Here is a 24,652-nt window from a genome sequence, read left to right as displayed (position 1 = left end):
AAATATTTGTTTACAAAATTGATTAATTTGATTGTGATATTTTTGCAGTACATGTAATTGTAAAAAAAAGAAAAAAAAAAGACATCAGCTCATACATTTAGAATTTCCTTTCTTGACTGTAATCTAGTGAGAGAGGTCGTAATACATGTATTCCAGAGAAAAAACAGATTGCAAAAATTTGCACTTAAATGAATTTTGACCCCGTATAGCTCCTTGAGGTCATGGGATAACATGACAAACTTTATAAAAATTGTTCCCTGTCCAATTCTTAACACAATTCTGTGATATGCCTACCCAAAATCGTGATACATGCAGATGTAAATGGATTTTAAAATATTGTCATTTACTCTTTGAAAACCTCTAAAATGTGCCGGTAGAGAAAGGGTTAAATTGATTTACTCGAGTTTTGGTATAAAAATTCAGTATGTTCGCCCATAATTTAAAGATTGATCTCTAACACCCACTTTTTAAAGTTCCGTTTTAAATCTTAAGACAGGACCTTGAAAATTAGGTGAAATTTTAGAAATTGACATTACTCCTAATATGTGCTTTTAAACTCTCAAATTTGATATCATAAAGTTTTTTCGTCTAACAAATGCAAAAATTTGTGTTGATTATGTTGTGTTGACACGTTTAAAACACTGTAGCTCAATAATAAGCATCGTGACCCCAGTTTTTCTTTTTAATTTCTTAATTCTCCTTCAAAGTAGAAATAAACAAAATAATCCCCTAAAAATGGACATAACTCCAAACATCAGGTGCGAACCTCTTTCAAGGTCTATATGATCCTTTTCAATGGTTCTTTGTTTGATTTTATTGCTGCCTAGTGACACGCGTTGTTATAGCGTGACCGAAAACGAAACTATTCATATTCTGAAATGGTGCTTCGTAAACAAATAATTCTTTTGGGGACTTTCATAACCCTGACTAATGGAATATATTATAATCTAAAAATATGACCAAGTCATTGAAAATACAATTCATCGAACGAAATTCTTATGACTAAGTAAATGTACATACCGTGATCAATGTTTTTGACAGTGCACAAGATAACCTACGTAGGACAAGGTGTCTCTGAAACTGTAAGTTCAATCTTTTTTCTGTCTTCAAAATCAACAATAATTTTATTAGATATGATTTTAATCAACTTAAGGAATATAAAATCTACGAGATCAAAAGGAAGTGCGTTTTGTATATTGAGTGATTATTTCATTATGAATGCCCATATTATGAGGAAGCAGTATCAAAATAGAAAATATCAATAAATACTATATCATAATATACTTGATTGCTTTTCATCCTTTCTTGAAAATTGAAATTGAAACAAGATGTCAGTGAGTAAAATACTGTATGTGCTATTCAGATTATTCAGTTACTCATTAGCATTTGTGAATATTTCAAAGGCATTGCTACAATGTGTATTTTGTAAGAAATTAAGAATACAAATTATTCATACTTTGCAGTCGACGAAGTTAAACTGGAAAAAAATCACCATGAGAAATGCATTGCATTGATTTCATCTTAAAATCTTCTTGAGGGAAAATTGATTATAGTTTATTATTTTGATATTACTTTGTTTTGAAAGAGAGATAATTGAATCATTATGTAAATTGGATAACACAACCCCTCTCAAGACCAAAGTAAAAATCAAAGTACTTAAAGTACTCGTGGGAGTTGAACATTGTGGAAATTCAGTTAGAACAGATAGCACTGGAAGGGTAGGGGGATAAATGACTGAATATTATCATGATTTTAAATACAAATCAATTGTTGTTTTTCAAAGCGTTACAACAGCAAACATGGATAATGGAAGGCCCATGGGCCACAACGCTCCTCGAGTAACTGAAGTCGTGTTGTTGTTTTCTAGAATTTCACCCCTTTATATTCTCATGAAAAATGTGACCACATATTATGGCCCAAACATTCAAATCAATATGGTTTTCAATGCCTTGCAGTTATGAAGAAGTTTTTCCCCTGTATATATACATTCAAGTTTAATCCTAGTTGTAGCTAATTCTAAGGATTCATTACTTGAAAAGGTAGTCCAATATGCTAAACTGTCACCTGAGTATACTACAGTCCTGTAGAGGATCAATGGAATGGTAAATAATTGTATAATAACTCAAAATAAATGAAATGCAAAAAAATTAAAAATTGTCCGTCATCAGAAATGCACAAGCCGAGTTGCGCAAGGAATGGGCATAGAGGGAACCGGCAGAAAAGTTTGCAAGAATTATCAAGCAGGGAGCAAAATTTTGCGTAGATAAATATCAGCCGACTTAAATCCTTTGTGACCTTGACCTTTAACCCTTGACCAAAATCAATAGGCTTCTTTGTCTCATCAAGGGCGATAATCCATCTAAGTTTAATTGAGATCCTATAATTTGTTAAAAAATCATAGTGCAGAAAACAAAATTTTCTCCAAATTTCAGTCTATTTATAGCTACTGTGACTTTGACCTTTGACCTAGTGACCCCAGAATCGATAGGCTTCCTGGTCTTACTGAGGGTGACAATCCATCTAAGTTTGATTGAGATAGTATGATTCGTTCAAGAGCTATGGTGCGGAAAACAAAATTTTCTCCAAATTTCAGTCTATTTATAGCCACTGTGACCTTGACCTATGACCTAGTGACCCCAGAATCGATAGGCTTTCTCATCTTACTAAGGGTGACAATCCATCTAAGTTTGAATGAGATCCTATAATTTGCTCAAGAGCAATAGTGCGGAAATGAAATGTTGATGCGTGCCCGCCTGCCCGCCCAAAGGTACTTCATCAGATCATAAGCCGAGTTCGACTTCATCGCAACTCCGCTAAAAATGAAACACTAGTCAAATAATGTTATTTATTGCCAAGGTATTTGGGATATTATACTGTGGCTAAAACAGGGGGTGAATGAACCTGACAGAATGGGAAGAATATAGCGGAATCAGACTCGTGATGTTGGAAATCTATAGTGATTAATAAACTATACATGTACAAGATCCATAACTATTTTTTTTTTCAGTTTGTGAGGGAGAATCCTCATGTCTCTTTCATCTGTAGACAAATAAACAATGTGTTTTGACCAGAGCAATTTCCAATCCTTTTTGCAGCATAAATTCAACATTGTGGCAACTGGGTTAAACTTTGGTAGTGAAGTCATACATGGCAGCACCTTATCCCGTGCTCTTAAAATTTCTGTTTGACACACACTCATGACATCCACTCAAACATTACAGAGTGCAGCAAAATCTCATTGTAATAGGGGATTCAAAATGGATAACTGGTACAAAATATGGTACATACTATTAAAAAAGGATAATGAATTTGACATATTGATGTCTTGGAAAAGGAAATTCTGACATCGGGGCTCTAAGCGTTTTCAAACATTGTCATTTGATAAAAGTGTTCTACATTTTTAAAAATAGAGATTAATATGTCTTTACATACATAGGTGAGAAAGTTTCCATTATTCCTAGCCGAAACATACCATGTATGCACAAAAAATTCATAAACAAATATCACACTACTCACGTAGAAAATGTGGACCTTACCGTCATCAAGCGCAGCGAAACACGCCATTTCGAGATTTTCGTCGACGAAAGCTCGGTAACAGTAATGAATAAGGTACACTCATTTTGTATCTATTTTGTGACTTTCTTTATTAAAAGACACAGTTCTCTAATATGTAACGTGCAATTACTACGTAATTCAATAATTTGAAGCATGAAGCAATTTCACTTTGCAACCGGATATAAGAAATTTTATTTCGTATTCCGATCCCAATCGAAAGTTGTTGACTGGGAATGACATATTTTAATTCAATATACATGTAACATCAAGCATTTTTTATATCACATTAAAAAAAACATATACACATACGCAATGTTGTAGAGTTATTTCTTGTAAATTTTCTGAGGTTTCGCACCATATTCGATATTTCGCGCCATGGTGTCAATAGGTATTATGTGCAGTTGTCGTTCGTTTCCCTATCAATGTTTATAGGTGACGCTGCGCTACAAACGACAATTTTCAACCTTATCTTTTATTTTTCTATATATATCAGTATCAATTTGATCGAAATCCTGTATTCAAATTGATTTGAATACAATATCATTGCATTTACTTACATGTCAATTATCAAAATAGATTAATTCAGAAAAGTTACATGGATTATTTAATGGCGGATGTTTATAAAAGTTTATGTTGATTTACGTAGGAGTAAATCAGCTGACACAGAACCCCCGCTGACGACCACTATACAAATCAATACAAATTACCGCGCAGAAAAGTGCGTGATGACCCAGGGAGATTGAACATAGTTCAACTCCCAAAAACCAAGAAGCATAAGATATTTCTATATCATCACATCCCAATTACTGTTCTGTTCTTTTATTTTGTTATATCTTTTTACGATATTTTAAAATTAAAATTACATTGATTTTGCGTTGAAATTTACAGAATTTTCTCTCATTTTCATTTAATATATATCGCTGGTAATGCACCCAAGTTTACATAATCTGAACAAGATGTACATTGACGAAAAGCTAGAAATATCCAGAGAAATGAAGTACGTTAAGTAAGTTCATTGTTTAAAAAAAGCAAATGAGTCGTGTGACACTTTTTTCAAAATTCTTCAGTAATTCGTAATTTGTTTTTATTTCAGGGTAAGATGTCAAATACACAATTCCAAGACCTTGGAATGTCATCGGAAAACGTGACGGAATACAGGTAATATGTATCATGTATACACTAAATTCATAATTATCATTTTTTTAGTATTGGAGTTAGGAATGTGTTAATGAATGATTATTGTGAAGTTGTTGCACAGAATTTGACCCTGAGGATTTCGTATTACTGTACATAGGCCATATTGAAACGAATGCCAAATAACATGGGAAATCCGATACTTAGTCAAACAATTTTCTGAAAAGATCTTCATAATGACGGTTCATTACACAATTTTGAACAGTTTATCAATTACCTTTCTGTTTGGATCTGTTAAATGTACCTCGAACGATTTTTGTATAGGTTAATGTTCTAGTATCATTACATTTCTTAAAAGTTAGGGGGTCAAGTTTCTTTCCCTTTAAAGAATTGAGGGGTACAAGGATAAAAGGTGACCTTCGCCTTTCTGCACTTGCTGACGAGTTCGCTCCGTTTTGAATTCGCCAAGATACAGTTGTGTTAAAAGGGAGATTAGATAGAAACATTAATTTCACCCAATGACAAGAAGAGCAAAAGGGCAAAAATAAAACGTGGCAAAAAGTTCCCTGTATGCAATATTGACTTAAAATCCTCAGTTTAAACTTAACTATGATTAACTGATAGAGAATCTATATAGATTGACAAAATGCAATTAAGTATATACCTAATACTAGCAAAGTGTTTTGTCATATAAAATATCTATTGTTTAATTTGTTCAATGCTTTTCGTTCGGGCTCAGTGGCTCAGAGTATAGAGCTTTTGTATTCTATGCGACAAGTCTCAGGTTTAAATCCCATTTATGCGTGTGGATTTCAATGAAAATATTCAACAATACATTTTGTGAGAACTTAAAAGCTCCATAGTGAAAGAGTTGTGTTAGAGAGAATTTGTTTATCAAAAAAAATCATAAAACGGAATTCAAGAGAACATGACTAAGCAGTTGTCCAAAACTCCCCATTGCTGATAAATAATGGAACTCTGAAACAATAGAATGACATTACAGGCAGAATTTCACCAATATTGCCGTTTTTATTTAGAGCGTTACAGCCTGGTGATCAGCTGGCAGTTGAAGGAGAGATGCATGGCATTGACTATTATCACCACGGTATCTTCATCAGCCACACGGAAGGAATAATCGAATACGGTGGAGAAAACAAAGCAAATGCGAGGGTGAGGCAAGTGGATTTGATCCAATTCACCGGATATGGAAAAAGAAGATTGTTAAAAATTACATACCCAGACGATCAGTGTCTGCCTCCTTATGAAGTGGTAGAAAACGCCAAGAAACTCCTGGCTAATCCAAAAGAATGGGGAGGATATAACGCCCTAAAGAATAACTGCGAACACTTCGCAATGAAATGCAAAACAGGCATGGCCGTCTCAATTCAAGTTATTGAAAAACTAAAAGAATGCATCAAGAATCCTTTCCAAGCACTGAGATATTCCGTTGCTTCGAGTTTCGGAGGTGGTTCTAGCATTTCGTAATCTTTATGAAATGTCTCGAGAAGATTATGACAATTGAAATTTTAGTATTCTAGTGTGTACTCATTTTCTAGACATGTGATTCTGTATTTTCTGTAAATTCTAATTTCATTCAAAATGTACACACGTATAGATTTCAAATTTTTGACGAATTTGTACATATTTCATTCATTGGTAGTAAGAGTATTATTACGTAAGATAAATATTTAACTAAACTTGGAAGGTCTATAATGTTTGCTTACTAAAACAACCACCATCTCCTTTACAATGTTTAGGCATAATGTTTAGCCCTAAATGACGATTACAATTAGCCACTAAATATCAAGTATAGTTTCTTTGTTCATCGGTCTTTTTTTTTTTTTTACGTTCCTTCGAAAATGTTCACTCATATTGAGACGTCATTAGCTGTAAGTTATTTCCAATGGAAGTTATAGTATAGCGGGAACCGACCCTTTCACCGGCGTTAGCTCTCCTGGCGCCAATATGGCGGCCCAACTGCTCTCGCTAAAGATTGCGAAGCTTCCACCTATATGACAGTCCTTCCACTTCCGCCAAAATGGCGACATTTCTCTTTCCGCCCAAGATGTATGTGGTTCCGCTTAAAATAGCGACCTACTCAATTGGGGACATTTCCGTATCCTCCAAAATCACGTTCTTTTCTTTCCTCTTAAATTGCGACACTTCCGCCCAAAATGGTCGTTCCGCATAATTCCGTTGCCCCATTTGGCGGTCAAAAGTCGTCATCACCCTTTATCAGCACTTTGGACCTGCTGTCCCAAGGCAGGTGAGCTTACTACTTTTTTAAAAAGAGAAGTATGGGTGCTAGTTACGACCCTGCCACTGGTACGCAAGAGGTAGACACACGAATTGGCACAGAGCAGCTCAAAGCGAGTTCTCGTACTGACCAGATCAGCATTCATAAACCTGAATATTGGTACGAGGGCGACCTTCCCTATTTGTTTACGAACCTATACGATTGTGCGAGGGACCATACATGTCTGTGGGATATTTCCGGTGGGTGTTACGAAATTTTACAACCGGGTAAAGGATCCCTTTAAAGGTGACGTAATTCCTCCTAAGGAATGATAATGACTTGTTAAGTGTTTGTTTTTGCTCATTTTTCATTAGTTTAAAATATATCATCCTAATCCCTCCAGGCAACCTATGCATATATGCGATGGTCCGATTTAGAGATAAAAGATTGCTGTAAACTTTTCTCGTGTTCATCTAAAAAACAATAGAATGTTATCAATCTAATTAACTATGACTCACTACCCCGCCCGATCCTGCTCATACAGATCGGAACACTTTCATGTCCCGATTCAGTCGTTTCGGATTCTTGTCATTATTTATTTTCCGGATAATGAATTACAAACGGACGTGGTTTAGACCATCCATTCTTCGTGTTCAAAGTATGGTGTATAAAATTGTTTCCAGTTTCCAGTTTTTCACATATTTCTATATACTAAAGTTTAATTTTTCATTATAAAAAAGCGTCTAACTGCTGTCTAAACATTCTATAAGAAGGACGCTTATCCTTCGATATTACAAATGCAAAGGAGAAATGTTCAGCAATATCTTACTAAATATTATATTACCTATCATATAAAAGTAATATAGCACTGATACACCCCACTTCAAAGTCATCTTCATTGTAAATACACATCTTTATTATTCACAAGTATCCCTACGGATGTTGAGATGTTTGTTTGGGTGAATTACTGCAAAAACACAAGTACTAGTATTTGTACATTGTATTTCATAGAAAAGACAAATTACCGAACATTTCATAAATATTACCCTAGTAAACAAATACTCCATCAATCTCATAATCAGTAAATAACATTGTTTACAATAAATATTATACACAATTACTCTACCAAACTAGCACATACTGTACAAAAACATTCACATTATCTATTACTAGAAACTACAGAATTTTACACCTATAGATTTATCAACAGAAAAAAAGATACGCAAGTTTATTTTCAATAGTTATTATTTTAATGATTCCTTGATGATTAGTTCATTGTTCGGGTTTCTCAATCATTTTATCATTACTGAATACATTTTGATTATTTTTGTTGTCGTATCACAGACGGTGTTTGCTTGGGTAGCATTAAAAGGAGGATACCCTACGCCGTTTCTCGATCCAAATCAATAGCGTGTTTGTTGACCCCTGGCTTCCGTCGCTGCTTTTACTTTCCTTAGCATTGACCCCATTAAGGTGTTAATTGACGTTTAAGAGATATTATTCCACTCCTGAGTAAGGGCTTTGTGTGATTTGAGCGATGTTACATGGGACGTTGATGCGTTTCCTAAACCTCCAGTCCATCTCGTCCCACAAATGCTTGATCGTGGACAAATCTGGACTGTCTGGTGGCCACTCAAGAGCTGGGACGTTGTTTTGGGCAAGAAAGTCACGACAAACCCTTGCAACATAGAGTTTCCCATTGTCCTGCTGCAACGTAAGGTTACGTTGATGGATAAGAAAGTGGACCGGTAATCTTAAGACCTGATCCCGATATGTTACTGCTGTAAGATTACCATGGATAACTACAAGAGGTGTTTTCACGTCTTGATATATCCCAGCTCCTGCCATAACATACCCTCCTCCGAATCTGTCACTCACCACGACGTCGATAGATACGTTGATGTCCATCTGACCTCTTTTGTGTTAGTCGAGATTCGTTAGTGAACAATACGCGTCTCCAATGGGCCAAACAAAACCGATTATATGCAAGTGACCACAGCATTCGACATCAGGTATGTCTCTGCGTAAGTGGCGGACCAATATAGAGACGTTGTGGCCCAAACGGAAACTTCTGCCACCAATTTCTAACCGTTCCTGAACGCACTGACTGACAATGAGTGCCGACTTGACACTCTGTCGGCATCTGAAATTGGTTTCGGATTTGAGAGTCTCTATTTTGACGTCACGACGTAGTGCGGCGGTCGTCCGCTCCTGGGACGGTCACACATTTTCCCTGTGGCTCCGAGACGCCCAACTAAATGGGATATTATTGTCTCATGTACAGCATATTACTGGGCCAAATGCCATTGACAGCTATGTTAATGCTTTTCAGAGCTTTGAAATGGGTTAAAAACATACATTGCATTGCGAGGCCGGTTTTGATTTCAAATTGTAACTTATATAATTAGGTACAAACAATTTATATAAAAGGTTCTCTCGGCTATATATTAACATATTTGCCATGATATTACATGACTTCGTTGATCACGTGACTTTCATTTATAAATATTTGAAGTATTTCATATAAATCGCTTCAGTGCAGGTGAATAAACAATTATTTTAAACTCCTTTTTTAAAATAAAATCCCCGTATCCTTGTGTTCCCGAAATGTGCTTGGGAAAATTGGTAGTATTACTTGCGTTCAAAATACATGTATTTCATGAGGAGTTCAACTTACCGACATATTTCCCTACTCAATATCGTAATCTGTATTCAAACAAAGTCATCGCTCATTTTCCCCAAGCAATATTCGCTTAGAGAACAAACTCCTCTTACGATTTCCGTAAAAGATCTCAAATTATTCCTCATTAATTACGAGATCGGATCAATGACCCTACCCCACTGGATTTCATTAATTGCGGCAGTTTGCTCTACAATTGCATTGAAAAGAAATGTGTACCTGATCTGTACTGATCCAATGATTCATTTGTAATGATTTACTAGCACATATGGTGCAGGAGTACCCAATATGCACACTTTCTTGGAAAATATGCTGAAAGCATGCAGCGTCCAATAGGGTTAAAGACCCAAATAAAATACCGTACGGTTTCTTCACGGATCACTGGATGTGGACGGAGCTCTATGGTCATTGTTTTTTTACCCGGAATTTACCTGGCCAAGAGACTAGGGTGCTGTGTATACTTTTGATGTACACAGGAAGGGTCTCAGAGCCGTCTGCAGTGATTATGTGGTTATATTGTTTGGATAATGGTTGTATCCCTAGGCTAGATGACACACAGTTTATAACACTCCCAAATTTCTCTCTCTTTTACTCTCAGTCATTTACTCAATGAACATTTTTTTTTATAAATATAGAGCTATTATAAATTAATAATATAAATCATTTCAATAAGTTACAAGTTTTAGAAATTAATGGGTAAATTATTGTTTGATTTCTGATTGTGTAATTTATAATACATGTATATATAGGGGGAAATATAATTATATTAAAATTGCATTGTTATGGGGATTTTTAAAAAAAAAATTTGAATTACGAGAAAATAGCACTTGTAGATATATCAATGCTATCAAAAGTCAGGTATACTGGGCTTCCTCGAGATCTAAAGAATGCCTGTAAATATGGGCTGTTATTATTATCAAAACACCTGTCTGGGGTCTCTCCTGATAACAGTCTCTGCAAATATCACTCCACCGTAGATCTATTGTTAAAAGTTTGATTGACAAGCGGCCTACCATTGATCACCATACAGGTAAAATGGGGGGGGGGGGGGGCTTAAAATTAGGTCTTTCACTGGATTTTTTCCCCACATTTCACAGTGCACGGAGGTAGCCCAGAGACAAGGAACCTCACATGTAGCTGTAGCTTCTCGTCCTTTTTACCACCCCTCTCTTCAAAGAAAAAGATCTATATATGATACGTTCTGGTAAATGATAAACACTAATGTATCTCCGGTAAGTGTAAAGTCCTTTTCTCATGGAATCTTGGAATATAACGGTAGAAAACTAAGTTTTAAACCGGTCTACAGGGGCAATGAAAAGTGAAGATAATGAACAGTGATCAATCTCATGACTCCTATATGCAATACAAAATAGATAGTTGGGCAAACACGGACCCCTGGACACACCAGAGGTGGGATCAGGTGCGATATAATCATTGACAATCATGGTAACGGGATATATGTAACCGAACAGCAAGGAAAGTCTTTATTAAGTTTTATGTTGTTTATTTTTGTAGAAATGTACAAGGATAAGGATAAGGCATTGACCTATAAGCAAAACAAATAACAATGGTATTAAACAAAAAGTACAAGTTCATAATTTAGATAAACTGTTGACAATAAGTTACCAATAATACGGCATACATTTATAATAGAAAAATATGTTCTGTAAGAAATTGACCTTTGAACTTACAAACAAATTCTGAAAATATACTTAGACAACTTTAATTGCACAAATACAATAAAGTATAAACGTTGCAATTAAGAACAAGAGTCATATACAAAAATATTGTAGTAAAGTAAGACCTAAGTAAATATGATTCTTACATACCACAAGATGCACCTGATGAAAGATGGACAGCTAGATCTTTGAAGTAAAATGTAAACTGCTCTGATTTACTCAGTTTGAACGGTAACTTATATAGTTAAAGGTGAATCATTACTATTGGGTAATACTTAATGACGAATGAAATTTAGCGTTACAAAAATATCAACGTTAACTCAATCCGATGCGCAGTAGAAGTCCTACTCAATCCGAAATTTACTAAACTTTTCAAAAATAGAATCAAACGAAAAAATGAATAAATACATAAGAAATAATTAGAATAGATTTGTACTACTACATAAACATACTCTCTATCAAACAAATCAAGTAGGCAGAGAGATGAAATGACCGAGAAAGATGGATTTAAATCATCAATTTCAACTTTGTAGACCTAATCGTGAAACGCGAACGAAGTGTTTGAGGTAAGTACGGGTTTCTGAAATTCGGTGACAAATTTGAATGATCAAAATATATCTGCCACATTCTATGCATTATGATGTTTGCAGAAATACTGTATGGTGTAGTTTATGAGAAAATCGATCTCATACTCAGTGATACTGTGTTTTTTCCGCTGCGGCCTGAGCCCTCATGTTCCACAGTGACGACTCCTCGAATGTGACGTTATATACGGTGAACATGAGAATACAAATAAAAATTCAATGTCTAGATCATTAGATCAGATTTAAATATTTGTAGAACATTTTTTTAAATCATAACTTAAGTTAACGGAGTAATATGAAATACATGTATATGAATATAATTTTAATTCTCGAAAAGAAAATTTTTGACAAGAAATTGTTTTAAGTAAAGTTCTGTCAATTTTCCACACTTATTTTGATTACCCTTATTGGGCCCCTTTTAAAAGTTTGCATTTTCCTGTAGGATGCCTCCAGTACATTGCGCTGACCAATCAGCGTTTGGCATGTTCATAATTTCTTTGTTTTTATGGAGAGTGGCTGTGTGAAAATTTTCTGCGCCATTTATCGAATTCCTTGTGTTTTGGTCAGCTTTGATTGCATTCTTTGCCTGAGTTAGGTAGGCATATTTATATACCTATGGATGTTTCATTTCAGTGATTACTCTCCATTCGTCGCTTTTAATGTAGTGTTGTGCATTGTGTTGTGTAACTATTAGACCTGGCCTGGACGCAACAGAGCGTGGGTCACGTGACATTTGTTTACATCGCAGCATGCCACCGTTGCGTGTGAGTGTTATGGGACATTCGTTTATTCGGAGATTGAGAGACTATGCTCAAAAAGATTCCGGAAATGTAAATTTGAGACTCCATGAGAACAAATTCCAGGTAAATTTCCGTACGTCGGGCGGACTGACTGTGAGTCGAATGGTGCGAGATATTCGTTTTTCTGCATTTGAGAGGACTCCTGACATTGTTTTTATTCAAATTGGAGGAAATGATATAGACAGCGGAATACCAGTGAGGACGGTATTTAGAGATATTATTAGCTTTTCAAATTTCCTGGTGAAAGGGTGTGAGGTTAAAACCGTTGTAATTGGGCAAGTGTTTAGAAGGAGGAGGACTGGATCTTATAACGAGAAAGTGGTGGAGCTCAATAAGCTGCTGAAAGATTGGACGGTTAGGAACGAGGAATCCAATGTTTGTTTCCATCATCATCATGGTTTTTGGAATTCCATGGATTTTTTGGCACCTGATGGAGTCCACATTCGATGTACTGACACAGACACGCAACAAATGCACAAATACCTTCAAAACGTCAAGAGAACAATATTGAGAGCGGCCAAGAGATTTGTTGGGTAATCGCTTACATTACATAGATATCATTTACTTGCATTACAGCATATGGTAAGCATGCTGGAATTTTACCCAATGCTTAGGCAGCCCACTCTCTCTCTCTCTCTTTTACAATGTGCCACTGATTTTGATTGTTTTAATTTTAAATATGCTTGATTTTGTCTGGTTTCAATCCTGAATATTGTATCCTTTCTGACGTGTGACTATGGGTTATCATGTATAGAGTACAATTTAGGATTATATTATAATCCGGTACTTATAACCCTTCTGGTTGGGTCACTTGTTTCAGATTCTTGGTGGGTACTATATTCATCTTGTGGTTCTTGTGATGAAACAGACTTCTTGTTTAGTTCACGGGTAATGTTCAGTGCCCCAGATCCGACAACTTGGTTCTACTTCTCTGATTATGATACCATGTTGTCGATATCAAGCGTAAAACTTTTGGCACATATTTGTATATTATATATAATATATATATACATATATATCAATATATTTGCTTTGTTGGTACATGTATATACTTTATTTCACACATGTTTACTGACTTCATGGATATTGTACCTCAGTCTTGACATTCGTGGTCATTTATTACATTGGGAGATCAAAATGCAATTGCCAGTATGAATTATTTTCTCCTATTTGAGTCTTGGTTTTCAGAGATGCCACGGAAGCGACAGGGGACAGGGGTTCCCAGTAAGACCCCAAAACAGAAGAGGGCCAGGAGGGAAAATTCTTCCCAGCGGACGGCATCTACAAGTATCAACACTACATCGGACAATTCTCTTGGGTGTATAGACTACGACAAGTTGGCTGATGCCATTTTAAAAAAACAACCAGCATGGGGAACCTCACCCAGTTCAAGGGGGATCTCATGAGCCGGGAATGTCCAACTCAGAACTGAGGTCACTCTCCGGATCCCCGACTGCCATGTGTGCGGAACAACCTGGTCCCATCCAATCATTGGCTACCAATGAGGACAGGCCTTTCACAATTCCCCATGAGGAAACAGCTCAGTCCTCCTTTTTAATGGCTCTCGACCAGTTGTTTGGAGGGGAGTCCCTCACTACAGGTGAAAAGATAAAATTAAACAATGTTGCTCCCTTGTCTTTATCTGTAGGCATTCCTCTGGGAGCCACCATCTCCCAGAGAATAAAACACAAAATTTGGTCTAACAAATTTGTCGATCTCAACTCGCTCTTACCTGATTCTCAGGACGACAAACTCTCTCTACAGATTGAGCAAGGGAGCATCATTGTTGCTTCCCAGGGAAGCAAAAAAAAAGTCCAATGACCATATATCAATGGACAAATGCATTCATGGTTTTTACATCTATATACTTAGAAGCTAAGCCAGATGAGGCACCACACTTGCTAAAATACATGGCCACCATTCGGCAAATTCATGCCTCCAATGGTGACATGACATGGGGGTATTATGATGATAATTTTAGGAGGTTGCGAGAATTTAGTACTTTACCATGGCAACAACCCCTAGGGGAGCTCATGGTTAGAGCTTCCACGATTCCAATATTGTCTCCAAGTTCTCACACTTTTCGTCAATCTAATAAGACACAAAAGTCTCAGCCCTTTCGGAAACCATGTTTCGCATTTAACAACGGGCAACCTTGCTCCTCCTCCCCATGCTCCTTCAAGCACATCTGCATATATTGCAAGGAACCACACCCAAGATTCCAATGTAGCAAAGCCAAACCAATCACATCTCAGTCCACAAAACCTCAGCCCACCTCCCAAAAGCCCAAACCTTCCCAGCCCAGTAAATCCTCATAAATTACAGTATTTATTACAGGGTTACGATTCCGTGTTAAAACAGTATCTGATTGATGGGTTTTCACAAGGGTTTGATTTGGGGTGTATTTCTTGCCCAAAATCGAGATCATGTGACAATCATCCATCCACAAGAAAACATTTGGAACATGTACAACAAAAATTGCAACACGAAATTCAGTTAGGGTGCATTCAGGGCCCATTTGAAAAACCACCCTTTCCTGACCTTGTATGTTCCCCGTTAGGAGTGGTACCAAAATCTTCCCCAGGGAAATTTCGTTTAATACATGATTTATCCTTTCCTTTCCAAGATTCGGTTAACTCTCACATTCCAGATGAGTCTGCTAAGGTTCAATATGATACCATCCAGTCTGTCTTAGAATTGGTTAAGCGGTTTGGAAAAGGCTGCCTCATGGCAAAGACAGACATAGAGGATGCCTTTCGCATAATCCCATTACATCCTAATTGCTACAAATTGTTAGGCATTTGTTGGGAAGGTGTGTTTTATTATGACAGATGTCTCCCCATGGGGGCTAAGAGCAGTTGTAGAATTTTTGAAACTTTCAGCTGTGCTCTGCAGTGGGTTATGTGCAAAATATTTCAAGCACGTGGGATGTCCCATATGATAGAGGATTTCTTTTTTTATTGGTGATAAGAGTTCTTCCGATTGCGAAAGGGATTTAAATCAATTTATTTCCATGTGCAGTGATATTGGTGTCCCAATCAAGCATGAAAAAACTATTTTGCCATCCACTGTCATCACTATATATGGCATTGAGGTTGATTCAGAGGTCATGGAGTCAAGGTTACCCTTAGAAAAAATTGAAAAGATTCGAAATCAGTTGAAAATTTTTACTAGGAAGAAAAAGGTTACCATGACAGAATTACGATCACTTCTAGGCTTACTTAATTTTGCCACTTCTGTCACTACAGCCGGTAGAGCATTTTTACGACGGCTAACATACCTCACGATGGACCCACCCAAGCCTCATTATTACAAAGTAAGACTTAACAAAGAAGCCCGGTTGGACATTAAGGCTTGGTTGGTATTCATTGAGAATTTCAACAACAAATCTCTCATTAAGGATGACAAATTCATAACTTCAGATCATTTGAAATTATACACTGACGCTGCAGGATCATTAGGCTTTGCAGGGGTTTTGGGTTCTCAGTGGTTTGCTCATGAATGGCCACCATCCCTTCAGGAATTGCAAATAGCAATTAAGGAGTCATTTCCAATTGTTTTAGCATTAGAATTGTGGGGTGATACTTTAAATAACAAGAATGTGTTGTTTTTGACCGATAATGCAGCAATTGCTTGTGTTATAAACAAGTAGTCTTCCAAAGAACCCTTGATTATGCGTTTGGTTAAAAGATTGGTGGTGGTGTGCGTGTGTAAAAACATTTACTTCCAAGCACAGCACATCCCTGGGAAAGAGAATGTAATTGCTGATGGTGTGTCTCGACTTAAATTTCAGGAAGTACATTTCCGAGCCCCATGGTTGGACCTGGAACCCACACCCATTCCACCAGAGCTAATTTACATTTAAGTAATGACTCCATGATGCTACTTCGCAAATCCCTTTCGTCAGCAACACACAATGCTTATGCTAGAAGTTGGAATTTATTGATTAAGTACCATCAATCTCATGGCCATAGTTTTGTACTCCCAGTCCCCACAATTATTTTAGCAAATTTTATCGGATACCTATATTCATCGGGCAGCAGCCCTTCATCGATAGCCTCTCATTGCTCTGCATTTAGCTTTGTTCACAAGTTGTTGTGTAGTTCTGACCCATGTCAAGGTTTCCTGATTAAAAAAATGATAAAAGGCTCAAAATTATCTGCAACTAATCTCTCTTCAGATTCCAGACTCCCAATTACCTATGCAATTCTCAAAACATTAGTGCCCAGTTTAAGAGTTACAGTCCCTGATGCAGATGCCAGATTACTGTTATCTGCCTTGTTTCTGATTGCATATCATGCATTCATGCGTCTTGGTGAATTGATTCCAAAAGCTAAAGTCCAGGTCCATACAGTCCTGCAATACCAGGATATTTCATTCGACAGTGACAATTCGATGTTGTTAAAAATCAAACACCATAAGTCCAATGAGAGTGCTTTACCAAGATCATTACATGTCTATGCAAGTAATTCTCCTCAGTTATGCCCAGTCCGGGCCATGAAGTCATACTTGTCAGTCTTTAAACGCACAACAGGTCCTCTCTTTCAGTTTAAATCAGGTTTGCCTGTATCGCATTACTTTGTCTCCAGCAATCTTAGTCAAGCAATTAGCCATTGTGGCTTAGATCCAAAATTCTACAAGGGCCATAGTTTCAGGATTGGCGCTGCTACTGATGCAGCTGCTCAAGGCTTATCAGACACCATGATTCAAAAATTGGGCAGGTGGAAATCAAATGCCTTCCAAAGATATATCCGATTCGCAACACATTAATATATGACCCATGTCAAGCCTTATTAGTGGTCAGCTTCTGGTTGCACTAATGAAATCTTAATGTTTAGGTCTGGAAAAATAGGTTGCCATATTTCAGCTTATGCATGACACATGTAGTAGTGGCTAACATTTGGTTACATTACAACAATTTTACACTTCATAGATGGTTAAGTGCCTTTTTGTCATAGATGTTCTCTGTCATATATAGTGGTCAGCTTATGGTTGCACGGATATGATTTGTATATATTCTGGTGTATATAGTTTTCCTTTCATTAGACAATTACATTATTACCTATTAGATAGCTCTAACTTTGTTAATTCCATAGTGTAAGGCATCTTAGTTAAATTGAACTAATGATATTGAGATTTAAGGACTGGGCTGTTTCCCTCATCACGATCATTCAATTTGATGTTTGTTCACTATAATATGTACATGTATTCATAGTGCATCTTTCTGTGTCTCTTTTCGATAAGGTGCTACCTTCAATTTGGATGGCCTTCAAGGTTCCATACCTTGTTTTACTTATTGGTATGTCACCTTGTTGTGGCATATTTTGGCCACCTTTTTTGCCTCTGTTTTGACAGTATTATACTGGGAGGTCACATGCACTTGTTTATGTCATTTACCCAATTTGTTTGGGCCTAGATTGTGTTTTGTATTTATGTGTTCAGATTGGCCTCCCAGTAATTTTTGTATTATATTTTATTTTTCGTCATTTAAAATAGATAAATGACATTATTGGAAACTCATATTGGCTTTTGTTGTTTTGGCAAAAAACTAGCTTCATTGAAGGTATCACATGTATCTGGTGTTAAAGAAGTTTTACTTAAAAGATTTTATGGAGGAATTCAGACTAGAGAAAAGCGATTTCCAAATTGTGGTTTAAGGAATAAATTATCCTCTGATATCGTTAAATATATTAGATAAAGGGAACTTACAGACAATAGGACTACGCTAACGTTGTTTTTCTTGATATATTAACTTAAATCACTCAATCTATTAGGCATTTATTTGAAGCCATTTTTGAAATTCGGAAGCAATGCTCAAGCTATGTATGAAAACATATTTATAATATCCTTTTGTGAGGAATACCTTTGTAGCCATCGTATAAATAATTGACGTGGGACGATTTTCCCACGTAATCTGTAACCATCGAATCCATATCATGTACTCAAATCGCCCTCACCTGAGATAGTCACGTGACTGGGCTAAGATAAGCTGTGGCCTACTCTGTTCCGTCAATTTTGACAATATTTGGATTGTTTTCATGGTCAGTTGGTCACTAGATTCACCATATGATTTCTCGACGTTGTCGCTGATATATGAACTTGTTTTTATACAGAATTCTACTTTACATATAGTGAGAAGTTTGGAGATCTTTTTGTAAACAGTTCTGCTGTGCGGTGAGTACGTGTTCACCCGTGTTTACCTGAAATTATTCTGTGTTAAACATTGCCAAAAGTCTTTCTGCAATATGTAAACCTTATCTAAGCTAGTTTATTTAAAACATAGCGAAATTCAAATGAATAGAAACAATCAAATTTCAAACTTTCAACCTGTGTCATTCACTCAGTTGGGGACAGGGTACGTTGCATCCAGCTTGACAGTGATCTTTGGCGTATATACATGTACTTGACCAATGATGAAAGTAAACAAACTCTATTAACTCAAGGGGTTGATATTAAAAATCAAAACTTCAATGTGTCCGAGCAAAACCCCTATGTCACTGGGTTAAAATCACCCGCAGAAAGAGTTCTTAAAGACCCATCTCATGACCGAACGGTCAGTGAAAATGTAAGCGGAGCCTAATCTAAACATATTTTATTTACCTGGAGTGGCCAGGGTCTACCAAGGTGTTAATTGCTGTATCCCATGGCACTCAAAGAAATACACAGAGACAGAACATGGTTGAAATCTACCTGTCCATGCTTTTTTTTTTATTATATAGTTTTGATATACGCATGATCTGTCTCAGGGACCTCTGCAGAGTTTATGTTGTCATATTGTTTGAATAATGGTTGTATTCCTAATTTCTGATTGTGTAATTTATAATACATATACAAGTATGAAAGGTGAAGATAACGAACAGTGATCAATCTCAATATAGAGGAGAAAAAATTACAATTATATTGAAATTGCATTGTTCAGGGGTCTTTTCAAAACAATTGAATTACAAGAAAATAGCAGTTGTGGACAGGTTAAGGCTATCAAAACTCAAGTATACTGGGCTTCCTCAAGATGCAAGGTGAAGATAACGAACAGTGATCAATCTCATAAAGAATATCCTGTAGATACTGGGTGTTATCAAAACACCTCTCTGGCGTAGCTCCAGACCACAGTGTGTGCAGATGTCACACCATCTGAGATCTATTGTTACATGTTTGATTGACAGGCAGCTTACAATTTGGGGGTGTTAATTTAAAATTGGGTCTTTAAAGTGACTGTGTCCGGCGTGCCCCGATGACAAGGAAATGTTGGCAATGCTCACAAACTAGGTGCTAAACCAAAAAGTGACCTACAATATGAAAAGAATAAAAAATCCGATGACAGAAAGATGATTGGTATGTTAAATGGTAACACATTGAATAATATATATGTTGACATGCTATTTTCATTGTTATTGCTTCTCAAAAGTAAGTACCTCATCAACATTAAGGAAAATGCACTCTTCCTTTATTTTTCTTAATAATTATCATTTCCACAAACAAATGGGCTGTAATAAGCAACATAGACTATATACCCTTTTTATTTAATGATATGTAATCATTTATTCTAATAAATTGGAATAAATATTTTCATAATGTATACTTTGTGAACCCAAACATGTTAAAAGAAATACTGTAGGAAATACCATTTGAAGTCAATATTGGTCTTTTCCCTAATTTTTATGGACTAAACCTTGAATTAATTGTTTTTAATTTACAGATAATTATCTTAGAATAAGGATTTGAGTAAGAAAATCATATGTTGACGCATTATTTTAGAAGCTATCAGCTCTATAACAAGTACACCCCCCCCTAAAATCTTGAAAAATTATACAATATCATATCTTCGTAAGACATGTAAAGTTTGAGCATATCTACAACCTTGGATAATAATTTGAACTATGCTAAACTATAACTATTATAAGATACATGTGGTTTACAATTAAATTTTACATTTTATCTGGGGAAAAAAATTCTTGAGAAGGCTTTGCACAATGTAAATGTAATACGAAAGTAACAAACTGAATTTTGATGATTTTGCTTATATGATTAATGCATACGTGTAATGTGTGATATATTTTATATCCTGAGACAAAGTTTTATATGAATCTCTACAGGTCATGAAATCATTTACATGTACATAAATTGGATGTATGTACATGTACACGTACACCACTTACGCCAGTAAAAGTAGACGCAATCTCAATAAAGAACTAATTGATGCCGCCCCAATAATTTTGGAAAAGGAGAGAGGGTGAGGGAAAAAATGACAAATTCATGACGGTCGGTGAAATAAAACAAATTATTGCGTGAATATCTGTAACATTGTAGCAGCGAACACAACTACGATATCTGTGGTCACTTGAGCAGGGAAATGTGAACTTTTCTTTTTACACGAGCGTACCATGTATTTGTTGATGAAAATTTGGAACTCATTCTAACCCGGATCCTCATAAAAGAAATATTATCATGATGCTCGTGGAAATCTGAATTGGTCTGACCTTCCCCCTTTCCCATCTGTCTCCCCCACTTTCTGATGCCCCGCAATTCCATATGTTGAACATTTGGATCATAGTAAAACTTTTACATACATGAATAGTCAATGTACACTGAATGCCTCACGGACATGTACAATGTAATTGACACCCTCATCCACCAAAATGTTTGTTCTCTAACTGATTTTTTTCTAAAGCTATAATCATCTCTATCCCTCTCCCTTTAAAAATAAAAAAAACACCACAAAATCTCAACTTAAAATTTGACATTTGACTGATAAGACGATAAGAACACCCAGGAAGGAATTGTTATCGGATATTCATATCTCATATCGCCATGTAAAAATCAAATGGATATCGCGTGTCGTTAAAATATCACATTTCGGAAAACGGAAGCGTGGTTCCGCATTTACATTTGATTGTGACGTAGGCCGAGTATAGGTCTACTTTAACATCAATTTCATCGTTGTACATGTTTAGGACCACTATTACACTTTCTGACTTTGATTCCACACATTTCGACTCCTTTCATTTTGGGTCCGTGCGAATTATAACGATTTATTCCGTACAAAACAATCATAACAAATACAGAGGCGAAGCAAATAACTGGAGTATATATACCAGTTCATTCTAGATAACAATTTAAAGTTATTCAATACGATAAAACATGGATGTATTTAATTTTTATGTAAAAGTAAAACACGCACTTGATGCGTGGATGAAGGTCAATTTTATTTCATATTAAATTCGCCTAAATCCTTGATATTAATATACGGAATAAAGTAACATTTACATAATAATATCACTAACTTATTCCGTAAAAGTTATTTAATATGATAAAACATGGATGTACTTAATTTCTATGTACAAGTAAAAGACGCACTTTAGTATGTATAGTGCTTGTGTACAGTGTAAATACGGAAGAAATGAAAGCTAATATTATGAAACTTCCATTGGTATTTTTCTTCATCTTTCTTGAGCTTTCCCTTTTTAAATTACAGTTGTGAAGGAAATAAATTCCAGGTTTTCAGTAGATTTAAAGAACTTGCGTCGCTATTTACTCCTGTTAATTGTCCCCCCCCCCCCAAAAAAAAAACAAAAACGACCATGCCCCATTTTTATATGTTTCACCCCCCAAAGAAACCCTTTTCGGGGAAATCTTCCCCTTGAAGTGCTATTTAGAGTGAAATGGTTCAGTATATATATACTCCTGTTATTTGCTTCGCGAAGCAAATAAATTCCAAGGTATTGAGTACATTTAAAGAACGTGCGTCGCTATTTACTCCTGTTATTTGCTTCGTTTCTATAAAAACGTGCTATTTTCTTGATTTGTTCTCTTTTTTTAGCTCGTTCCCTCATAAATACCAAACCCCATTTTTATATATTTTCCCCCAAAAGAAACCCATTTTCCGGGGACATCTTTCCCTTGAAGTGCTATTTAGAATGAACTGGCTAAGTATATATATATACTCCTGTTATTTTCTTCGGGAAGCAAATAAATTCCAAAGTTTTGAGTAGATTTAAAGAACTTGTTTCGCTATTTACTCCTGTTATTTGCTTCGCCTCTGTATTTGTTATGATTGTATTGTACGGAATAAATCAATAGACGTCTCACGGACCCAAAATGAAAGTAGTCGAAATTTGTAATAAATCGTTATAAATCGCAGGTACCCAAAATGAAAGGCTTTGAAATGTGTGGAATTAAAGTCAGAAAGTGTAATAGTTGTCGTAAACATGTACACAAATGAAATTGACGTTAACGTCAACAATGTGAAACTTATTTGATTCGCGAAAGCAAATAACAGGATAATGCCGAATCTTCGAAATTATGACCAAAATTTCCACAAATAAAGCTATGATCTCCAAAACTTTTGCCAAAATTCAAGTCAGACGATGCCAGCGTTTATCGTATACCTTTTGAGCCCCCTTCTTTGAAGAGTTACACGGGGAATTCCCATTTCGATTTCAATACGGAAGAAGTGTATTCATTATGTTTTTTTCCACCTTTTTTACTATTTCCAAGCTTAGAAATGACAACAAATATTTTTTCATGAGTATTATAAAAAAGATTGTTTAGAAATCATTTTTAAAAAAACGGTTTTACAACCAAATTAATTTTCTTCAAGTAAGTTGGAATATAGTTACTATTTATGGCATTTTTCAACTACTTCTCATTATTTGCCAAGCTCCATAATAAAATTCTTAATATATCCTAAGTATCTAAAAATATGGAAATACAACCAATTAAAATAGTTGTCTACCTTACATGATACAGGTGATCAAAGTTGACTAAAAATGAACATCTCAAATAGTAAGCCATGTTTGTCGCACCCCCCTTTAAATGCGTCAAACATGATATATCATCCAACAGTCACACATGATACATTAGGCTGTATTTTTCACCATATCAATAAGTTTTAATTCATAAAACTGATATTAACTAATTCAATTTATCACAAAATGGGTAATTTCAGGGGCGGATCCAGGAATTGCGGTTATGGGGGCGTCACTTTATGAGGCAGGGGTCTGAGGGTTGCCTTGAGGCCCCCGGAAGCTCCTGGATATTACAGATTTTATAGGGCTTGAAATATGTTTCCTATTTAGTCATTTGTACTAATTTTTTTTAATCATTTTTAATAAGGTGAAATTAATAAAATGACGCAAAGTTGAAGGGTTTTTGGAAAAAATTAAGTTCTCCCAATAAAGTAATTCAAGAAATCAAAAGATTTTGTCATTTATTTCTCCGGGAGTGGAAGAAATCATTGCTTTCTCTTATCGTTTAGTACATTTTTTCTAAACAAGGTACCACGTTTTACCTTAAATTTGAAAATTGTCGGCTGCTCCCCCTACCCCTTAAATCCGCCACTGAATTTTAGACCATTCTCTATGTAGGTAATAACGGAAATGTAGTTTCCTCGTGTTACTATAAATAGAATGAACTTGACCTATATTTTGGTCTCACGATTGACTCACTTTAGACCGTGCATCAAAAAAATGTTATCATTGTTGAAAAGTTTGGAATATTTTTCTGATTTTGCTCGTTTCTTTCTGACACAAGCACTTAAAAGCAATACCACAGTGTGGGTTTTGTAAGAATGTTTTCTTTATTTTGCCAAGTCCACTGTACAGATCAGACATTTATCATTATGTGATTTCAAAAGATCTGTATACACTCTTCCTCGGTTTTCGCGGTCTTATCCGAATGATCGCCATTCAGTCGCTTTTTACGACAAGCAAGGGCTACTGAGGACCTATTCTAACCAGGATCCCCAATAGAGTTACAACATATTAAGAATCTAAAGAAATCTACAGGAGGGAAAGTAGAAAACATCGTAATTTGATTTATCGCATACCGAACAAATTCGCTGTTGCCAATCACAGACTTCCATAGACATCGTTAACTTGACTACCGCACAAACAGTTCATAACAAACCGCAATATTTGGGTGTTTCACGCACTTTTCATGATATAGGTCGAGGGAATATTAGTACACATCATGATATTGACATTTCA

At 35.9% G+C, this 24,652-nt stretch overlaps 3 protein-coding genes across 3 annotated transcripts in view; all 3 read left to right on the top strand.

The window, feature by feature from the left end:
• Positions 1 to 24,652, top strand: part of LOC125656182 (uncharacterized) — a 374,718-nt gene that overhangs the window by 139,662 nt on the left and 210,404 nt on the right. The window lies entirely within an intron of this gene.
• Positions 1,026 to 6,478, top strand: LOC130047788 (uncharacterized). The gene is made up of 3 exons (XM_056143255.1): positions 1,026 to 1,082; positions 4,649 to 4,713; positions 5,727 to 6,478. The coding sequence occupies exons 1-3, from the start codon at positions 1,029 to 1,031 to the stop codon at positions 6,172 to 6,174; spliced, it is 567 nt and encodes a 188-aa protein (XP_055999230.1). The 5' UTR covers positions 1,026 to 1,028; the 3' UTR covers positions 6,175 to 6,478.
• LOC125662991 (uncharacterized) lies at positions 12,618 to 13,205 on the top strand. The gene has a single exon (XM_056142941.1). It carries the CDS (start codon positions 12,618 to 12,620, stop codon positions 13,203 to 13,205), a length of 588 nt encoding a protein of 195 aa, XP_055998916.1.

The sequence above is a fragment of the Ostrea edulis genome, chromosome 7 (assembly GCF_947568905.1).
Source record: "Ostrea edulis chromosome 7, xbOstEdul1.1, whole genome shotgun sequence".
Classification (NCBI taxonomy): Eukaryota; Metazoa; Mollusca; class Bivalvia; order Ostreida; family Ostreidae; genus Ostrea; species Ostrea edulis.
This window is presented reverse-complemented; position numbering and strand designations above follow the sequence as displayed.

Coding starts and splice junctions, on each gene's coding strand:
- LOC130047788 (XM_056143255.1), top strand. CDS start 1,029: ATGTTTTTGACAGTGCACAAGATAACCTACGTAGGACAAGGTGTCTCT. Junction 1,083..4,648: donor GACAAGGTGTCTCTGAAACT/GTAAGTTCAATC, acceptor TTTTTATTTCAG/GGTAAGATGTCAAATACACA. Junction 4,714..5,726: donor GAAAACGTGACGGAATACAG/GTAATATGTATC, acceptor GTTTTTATTTAG/AGCGTTACAGCCTGGTGATC.
- LOC125662991 (XM_056142941.1), top strand. CDS start 12,618: ATGCCACCGTTGCGTGTGAGTGTTATGGGACATTCGTTTATTCGGAGA.